The sequence below is a fragment of the Triticum dicoccoides genome, chromosome 4B, assembly GCF_002162155.2.
Source record: "Triticum dicoccoides isolate Atlit2015 ecotype Zavitan chromosome 4B, WEW_v2.0, whole genome shotgun sequence".
Classification (NCBI taxonomy): Eukaryota; Viridiplantae; Streptophyta; class Magnoliopsida; order Poales; family Poaceae; genus Triticum; species Triticum dicoccoides.
Window position 1 is genome coordinate 649751689 of NC_041387.1, and position 7843 is coordinate 649759531.

At 45.7% G+C, this 7843-nt stretch overlaps 1 protein-coding gene across 8 annotated transcripts; it reads right to left on the bottom strand.

The window, feature by feature from the left end:
• Positions 1-5202, bottom strand: LOC119292028. Of its 8 annotated transcripts, XM_037570856.1 has the most exons (7): positions 4591-5202; positions 3849-3905; positions 3620-3738; positions 3221-3330; positions 3056-3113; positions 2748-2912; positions 1-120 (listed from the first exon to the last, which is right to left on the bottom strand). In XM_037570856.1, the coding sequence occupies exons 4-7, from the start codon at positions 3272-3274 to the stop codon at positions 35-37; spliced, it is 363 nt and encodes a 120-aa protein (XP_037426753.1). In that variant the 5' UTR covers positions 3275-3330; positions 3620-3738; positions 3849-3905; positions 4591-5202; the 3' UTR covers positions 1-34. The 8 variants fall into 8 exon arrangements, 3 of the variants coding, with proteins under 3 accessions (XP_037426753.1, XP_037426752.1, XP_037426751.1); XR_005142834.1 differs by lacking the exon at positions 4591-5202 and having other exon boundaries at positions 3045-3113; positions 3849-4584; XR_005142835.1 differs by lacking the exon at positions 4591-5202 and having other exon boundaries at positions 3195-3330; positions 3849-4584.
• Positions 5203-7843: the final 2641 nt, after the last annotated feature.

A 7843-nucleotide genomic window follows, 5' to 3' on the forward strand; every position in this document is an offset into this window, starting at 1 on the left:
ATTTAAGGTTGTCATACTGGAAGGACGTTTGTCATTAGCAATAAAGAGAACTTGATGAATAATCCATAATTGGTACACCAATAGAATGGCCTAGCAGCTGAGCTCCTATTTCCCACAATCCTGGAAAAAAAACAGTTGCTTGGTGAAAATTTTGGAAAATTATTCGGCAAGATCTTATATGTACTGACGAAAAAACTTGAGTGTGCATAATGAAAGAAGTTTTAAGTTCATTTGATCATGAAACTCCAAAGGGACTTTTGGATACTCATAATATTATTCTGTTTTCCAAAAAAACATGAATAGTGCATAACAAAAAAGGTTTTATAAGTTAAATTGATCATGGAAACTCCAAAGGAACTTCCGGATGATCATAACATTATTCTGTTTCGATAAACAAGTACTGCTTTTCTGGGTTCACAAAATTGACTGAACAATAGGACACCGAACCGACTATTAGAGAGAGTACTGAAATAGCTAGGTGCCTTTAAAACAATCTCCCTAAAATTTCCTGATTTTGCGAAGAAGGATCTCTAAACCCTCTTCCTATAGCCTTGTTAAGAAGTCTGGAGTCAATCATTTTCCGGATGTACCAAGTCTGAAAAAATGCGGATTAAACGATGAAGTGTCTTTCTAAAGGTTTGTGATGCAGCAAAATTGGATTGGGCGTTGAGCGGCTGCATCATGTAGTTGTTATTGGTTCATGCGTGCTTTGTCTACCTTTATAAAGTCAATGGGAACTACATAGGGCTTATAGGACCAATTTTGAATTCAACTAACTAGCCTCCAACATTTCTCAGTGAAAATCAGTAGAAACTAAGTATAGTAAGTAGTGATAAGTTTTGTTAAAAAATGCAATTGATAACAGGTTTACTTTAGCATAGCAAGGGAATTTCCTTGGTGAAATGGGCCAGTGTGTTCAGATGCAAACAATTTGTAATTGGCAGCAAAAGCAAGCTAAATGCTCAAAGAGAGGATGCCAAACTTATGGATCAATGGAATGATTGCATAGAAAGTGCATAATGGTGAAGGGGAGATGAATCTTGACATCTTCTGGTGAAGGGAATAATTGCATTGAAATCCCTACTAAAGAAACGGAGGGAGTGTATGTGAATAATTGCATTGAAATCTCTACTAAATAATCTTTTGGTGAAGCTAAATTGCATAGAAAGTGCATAATGGTGAAGGGAATAATGCATTGAAATCCCTAAAAGGGCTTATATTTAGGAACGGAGGGAGTGTATGTGATCAATGAGGATTCTTGTTTTTATTATGCAGTATCTCTACGCCAATATCCCTACTAAAGAATAACATATAGGGCATTTAGTAGCAGTGCAAAAGTCTGCAACACCAACAATGAAGTGCCTAAACCATCCCCCGCCCCAACAAAAAAAAGGGTTTAGCAAGTATTTATGCTTTATCACTTCACTTCCACTTGCTGATTATAATATAGGCAACGGAAAATCCAGGATCAGTTCAGCAGCAAGCACAACCGCACGAATTTGAACCCTAACCCGGGTTTCAAAACTTTTGGCATGCTTATCTAAATAAATTGGCATTACATAAGACCAGAAGTATGCAGATTCTTGAGAGCTAAAACTGATCCATATTTCCATGCCTAGGGATGCAACAATTCAGTTTCGACATCCAATCACAGTTAGGTTCAGGTTCATGCTATTTTTACATAGCCAACAACAACAAATGGAAGACCGTCACCTTCGGGAACTACTTGTACGTATGTCCTCTGACTAAACTGAATAAGATCACCTCATCGCTATAATATGGTGTCCCATTCTCATCCTTGTATGACCTTTTCTCCTCCTAAAATCAAATCTTTCCGAACCAAAACAGAAACATATTCGATTCATTTACTTTTAGCAACATGTAACAAAAATAAATTGATAAATCTTCCTTCGGTGGAATCTGCACTTTCATCTACCCAAAAGGGAACAATTTTGCACAATAAAGCACACATGGGGCATGGACTAATACACATGAAGTGAGATCTTCATCCCAAAAATAAGTGAAATTAACCTATCATACATATCTGTCCCTTAGTAGGAGTATCTACTACTTAATGCCGAACAGTACAGTTCTTGGAAAAAAGAAGGGAAAAGGGAACAAATTTATAACTGAAGCATATTTGAAACATATTGATTAGAAATAATTATTGAATATTTTCTATGACCTGATGCAGGAATTTATTTTTAGTCTATGTTCTCTAAATCGTCAAACCTTATCCTCAAACCAGCATCGATCTTGTTTTTTTTACTTTAAAACTGTCAATTTGCAAGTGAAACAGAATGTAAAACACACTTAAGTAGCCAAGTACTTCTATAGAAAAAAACGCATTAAACCATTTGCTCTCCTAGCTTAGCAGCTGAGGTAAGCCATAAACCCATTTGAGCTATAGAACTCTTACTTTGAAGAACCTGCCAACACTCTAAATTGTCCACTGCTTGACCCAAACTAATTAACCTCAAAACTGTTATCTCCCCGCGGCTAGATAAAATGGAACACGGTAGACTTAAGTAATATAAGCACAGATCTGATTAGCATATGCATTGACGCGGATTTCGCTGATGGTTAGCTAACTAAGTTCAAACAATCATGATTGTCTTGTTAATTATAGTGCAAGCACTTGGTGTCAAAGTTCCAAACTTCAAAGAAGAATCTGGCATCATAGCTCTAAATTGTCCGCTGTTTAATTACATGCATGGTAGATTTAACTAAGCACAAGATCTAATTACCGTATGCATCAACGTGCATCTCGCCGATGGCACGCTCCAAGAGCTCCCGCGCTGGTGCGCTACAGCGTAGAGAGTACACATCGACCATCACGACCTCGGACGGCCACCCCATGTTGCCCGGGCGGAGCTCCGCCATGGCCGCCGTCGGATCGGTGCAAGCAATCACTGCAAGCAAGCAATATAGCATCACAGCCACAGCATGGGCAAGCTTGCATGCATGCTCGTACATAGCAACGGTGGCGAACGCGATCGAGCTAGCAAACGATGCACGCATGTGGCAGTAGAAGGATTAGTAACCTGATGCATACAGGCATAATTATAACAGCCATGTGCAACATTTGACAGGATTGCAACCATCCTTGGACTCTGAAATCAAAACTGAAGGTGTAACTATAACCATATGCAAAATTGGACACACTTGCGATGTAAGCGATAACATGAGACAACCTGGAAGTGATTCCCACACTAACTACCTTGACCATTACATTCAAGATTGCATCAGCAGATAAAAAGGAGCAGAAGTGCATATTCCTTTGATCTCCCAGCAGGATTCTTTTGAGGTACTACCACTGTTGTGGTTTACCTGCTTTGGCAAAGTATCAAAATGATTATAACTGAATGTATTGCTACTGACGTCAAAAAAAAAAAAAAGAATGTATTGCTACTCCATAGATGTATCATGAATTGAGAGTGAAAGCAATCTCTAACAAAAAATATATGAACGGGTATCATGACAACATAACAAAAGTCTGAAATCTCCCAAAACAATAGCGTGTATCACCCAAAACAGATTTGGTAGTTTTACAGCCAACAAGATAAATCAAAACCAGTCTAGAGCAGCAACAGCAGGGGGGGAGGGGCAGAGGCACAACCTTGTGCGGGGGGTAGTCAAGGTCAAGCTCACGACGATTTCCTCCTCCAGCTCGCCCGCTTGCGCTTGGGTTCCGGTCGCCCTCCTCGTCGATGGAGACAGGTGGCTACTGCACCAAATCTGAGGGAGACGGAAGTAGAGGTGAGGGTCAGAGCTCGAGCGGTGTAGAGAGGAGGAGGGGGATGAACTCGCCGATGCAGACGAGGTACGGCCCGACGCACAACATGCACCTCATGGCCATCAGGCACGGGAGGACCGTCTGTGAGGCAGAGCCACACATGGGCGAGCTGCCGGACCTTGCCGGCGACGAAGGGGACAAACGCAATATATAAGTTCTATGTAAACATGAAGTGAAAATGCAAATGGAATAAAAATGTGTTCAATGGCAACACAATGAACAAGTCTAATTTGTTAATCTCCAGAATAAAGAAAAGATACAACTGAACTGCATTTAGCATGTGTTACACGAATTAGGAATAGTAACAGAAGCATGGTGGACAAACAAAGGAAGATGACCATGGTCCTGGCGTCCATGGCCACCCCTAGCTCTGGTCAGCCTCCCCTGCTCGCTGCCATCGCTAATGTTGTACTTATACACGATCGACAGAATGTAATGGTTGCCTTTGCATATTCTTAGCTTCCATGTCCATGTGCCAGACAACCTTAAGGACCAATAGAACTTTGATGCACTAAAATTGAAGGAAGCGTGATTGCTTTAATTAAAAACGATAAAGGAAAAGTCATCACATGCTTATAATCTAGATTTGATCTTTAATAAAGTTGGCATCATTCCAAATGAAAATTCCACCAATCTCCATCTTAAGTAAAACAAAAGAACCCCTACACTCTAGAAAGTGCTGTAAGAAAGGGGTCAATTGCTTTATGTCATCGGTAAATATAATGAACCATGGCCTTGGTGTCTTCATGTAAATCTGTAACAATAGGATTACTATACATGGGAAGGAGACCTACGCTTGCTTGAAGGTGGCCCTGGCTTTGGGGTCGAGACCGGGGGGCGGCTGCAGCACCGGGAAGCAAGGTGTGCAAACGTGCTGATTAGCCCACTGAGCGCCGCCGTGCACAGCCCAAACGCCATGGTGAAGGCCGCCTCGATGTGGGTGGGATGCTTTGACATCCACTCCCGCACCATGGCCTCCGTCGACCTGAAGCTACCGGTCAGCTCGTCAAGCGGCCGGCGCGTCGGCGTCGCTCTGCTCTGCAAGTGACAGCCGTCATGTCTGCCCCCGTGAAGCGCCGATCTGGTCCACCGCCGTTGGCCGCTGCTGCACCTCCACTGCCGGCCGCCCACCCTATTGTGCGCGAGTCCGCGAGGTCCTTGTCCCTGTAGCCGGTGTTGAGGCGCACAATGGAAGACGAAGGCGACGATGAGGCGCGTCGGCCCAGATCTTGCTGCCCGTCATGTTGGCCGGGTCGAGTGGCCAAGAGGGAAGCCGGCGGCACAGGGCAGAGGAGCGGATGGGAAGAGGCGAGGGGCTCGGGGTGTGACGCAAGGACGGCAGAGGTCGGCGGCGGCGGCAGGAGAATCGGGGGAGACGAGAAGGATTTAGGGTTGGTGGGGAAGAGGAGAATGATATTTTTTGTGGGCCGGCCCAATCTCGCAGGTATTTTCCTCCGTCTCCCAATCTCTCGCTGTGATCTGATTGGCCAGCGGAAATAGTAAAACCGCTGCCGACGTGGACATCGCGAGGCTACGCGCTTGATGCGCACGTTAATGCTTCTCGATATTTATATAGCCATATAGTAGTCTTTTGTCTTTACCTCATTGTATAAAAGGTTTTCTGCATATTACCTGCATCTGTATATGTATATATACTGGCCTATGGCCTCATGGGAATACAAGTTGCATATTTCCTAACATGGTATTAGAGCCCTAAGTTTTTTTTTCTCGCATGCGCAACTCGTGCTCTTCGATCCGTTTTCCGGCGTTGATTGCCGCTGCTCCTCTCTCCGGCCGACTGCTGCTGCTCATCTGTGTACGCACAACCACAACTCTCCTGGTCGCCGTTCGACTGCTGCTGCTCATCTGTGTACGCACAACCACAACTCTCCTGGTCGCCGTTGTGTTCGTCCGCACCCGATCCTCTGTTGGTCGCGCCCTCCAAATCGGGTCGCCTTGATCCACTCCCCGCCCAGGCGTTCGTCTGCTGCTGCCGTTCCTAGCCTCCAGCCCCAGCTCTTTTCTTCGTCAACAACAAAGGAGCGTACTGCTCCTACCTGGTGCTGCTACGTGCTACTTGCTGCCACATGTTGTCTCATCAGTTCCTCCCGATCTGGTGGTGTACGTGCTCCTACGCGGTGCTACTACTGCTCCTTGGTGTTGCGTGGTGCCTCAGCCGCCGATTGTGAGAGTAAAAAGAAAAAGAAAAGAGTTCCTCGAGTATGCATCTCTATGGTTGCGAGATGACTGTTGACGGTGTTTCCTACATTGATCCCGTCTCACACATGTGCCGTCTCTCGGTGCTTCGTGCTCCTCCGTTGTTTCCTCGGAGTTCTTCCGCTGATGCTGATGGTTGCCTTATGTCGACTTCTACAGCCGATGGTGATGGTTGCTTTATGTCGACTTCTATAGACGGTCACTATTCAGCGACTCCCCTGGCAACCTCCGCACATGGTGTTTGTCGCTCTACACCGACTTCTCTCGCGACTTTCACCGGTTGTGCTGGTGCATATGACTCCATCGACACGCGCCTTCCCTTGGCGCTTGGGGCTTGTCTACATGCACCCTCATCTTCTTCATCGGCCTCTACAGACGATGATGTTTATGCTACACTGCCTCCTCTAGCGGCTTCCACGGGTGCATCTCCGTCCACATCTCCAGTTGAGCTCCTGACTGAGCAGGAGATTACGCGACTTGATACCTGCTTGCCGCTTCCTCTGGTTCTTCACCGACGGGTTCTGCTGGTTCTGCTACCGACTCTTCTGGCAATGTGGGACCACCTTCAACACAGTCAGGTACATCTCCGTGGATTCTTGATACTAGAGCATCTTTTCATATGACTCATGATTCATCCACTTTGTCTTCTATTCGACCTCTCGATTCTCATGGTCATGTTCTTACTGCTGATGGTACCTCCCTCCTGGTTAATGGCCGAGGCATTCTTAGCACTTCGTATTTTCATGTTCCTGATGTTGCTCATGTTCCTCGACTTACCATGCAGCTTATTTTCGGTGGTCAAATTGTTTTTTTCCGGTGGTCAGATTGTTGACTCTGGTTGTCGGGTCATTCTTGAATTTGACTCATGTTCTGTTCTAGACCGTTCCACTGGTGCTCTCCTTGGTGCTGGCCCACGACGCTGTGACTCTCAGGGTCTCTGGGAGCTTCATTGGCTTCACCTTCCCTCCGCTGCCACCGCCGCTAGTCTTTCCCCCTCCATTGCCTTGTCTACAGCTCTTTTCAGAAGTGGCATCATCGCCTTGGTCACTTGTGTGGCTCTCATCTTGGATCCGTCTCCGGCGGTGTGTCTTTAGACTGTCAGGGTTGTCGGCTTGGTAAACAGGTCCAGTTACCTTATCCTCATAGCGACACTACGTATCAGCGTCCTTTTGACCTTGTTCACTCCGATGTTCGGGGTCCGGCTCCATTTGGCTCAAAAGGAGATCATCGCTACTATATTATCTTTATAGATGATTTCTCTCGATACACCTGGATATATTTTATGTCTTCTTGTAGTGATGTGTTATCTATCTATAAGCATTTTGCTGCCATGGTTCACACTCAGTTCTCTACTCCTATTCGTGTTTTCCGTGCTGACTCTGCTGGAGAGTATATCTCCAAGATGTTGCGTGGAGTCCTTGCTGAGCAGGGTACTCTTGCCCAGTTCTCTTGTCCTGGTGCTCATGCTCAGAATGGCGTGTCTGAGCGCAAGCATTGTCACCTTCTTGAGACGGCTCGTGCGATGATGATCGCCGCCTCTCTTCCGCCTCATTTTTGGGCCGAGGCTATCTCCACTTCCGCCTATCTCATCAACCTTCAGTCGTCCGCTGCTTTGCAGGGAGGCGTTCCTTTCGAGCGTCTCTTTGATCGTTCTCGCGATTACTCGGCACTTCGTTTGTTTGGTTGTGTTTGCTATGTTCTTCTTGCCCCTAGTGAACGCACCAAACTGACCGCTCAGTCTGTTGAGTGTGTCTTCTTAGCCTATAGTGACGAGCATAAGGGCTATCGTTGTTGGGATCCTATCGGTCGTCGGATGCGTATTTCTCGAGA

Excerpts from the sequence above, each read along its gene's own strand:
- LOC119292028 (XM_037570855.1), bottom strand. The coding sequence starts at position 3,274 with ATGCACTTCTGCTCCTTTTTATCTGCTGATGCAATCTTGAATGTAATG. Across the intron at positions 3,114-3,220 it reads TCTTGAATGTAATGGTCAAG|AGTCCAAGGATGGTTGCAAT; the intron begins GTAGTTAGTGTG and ends TTTTGATTTCAG. Across the intron at positions 2,913-3,055 it reads TGGCTGTTATAATTATGCCT|TGATTGCTTGCACCGATCCG; the intron begins GTATGCATCAGG and ends GCTTGCTTGCAG.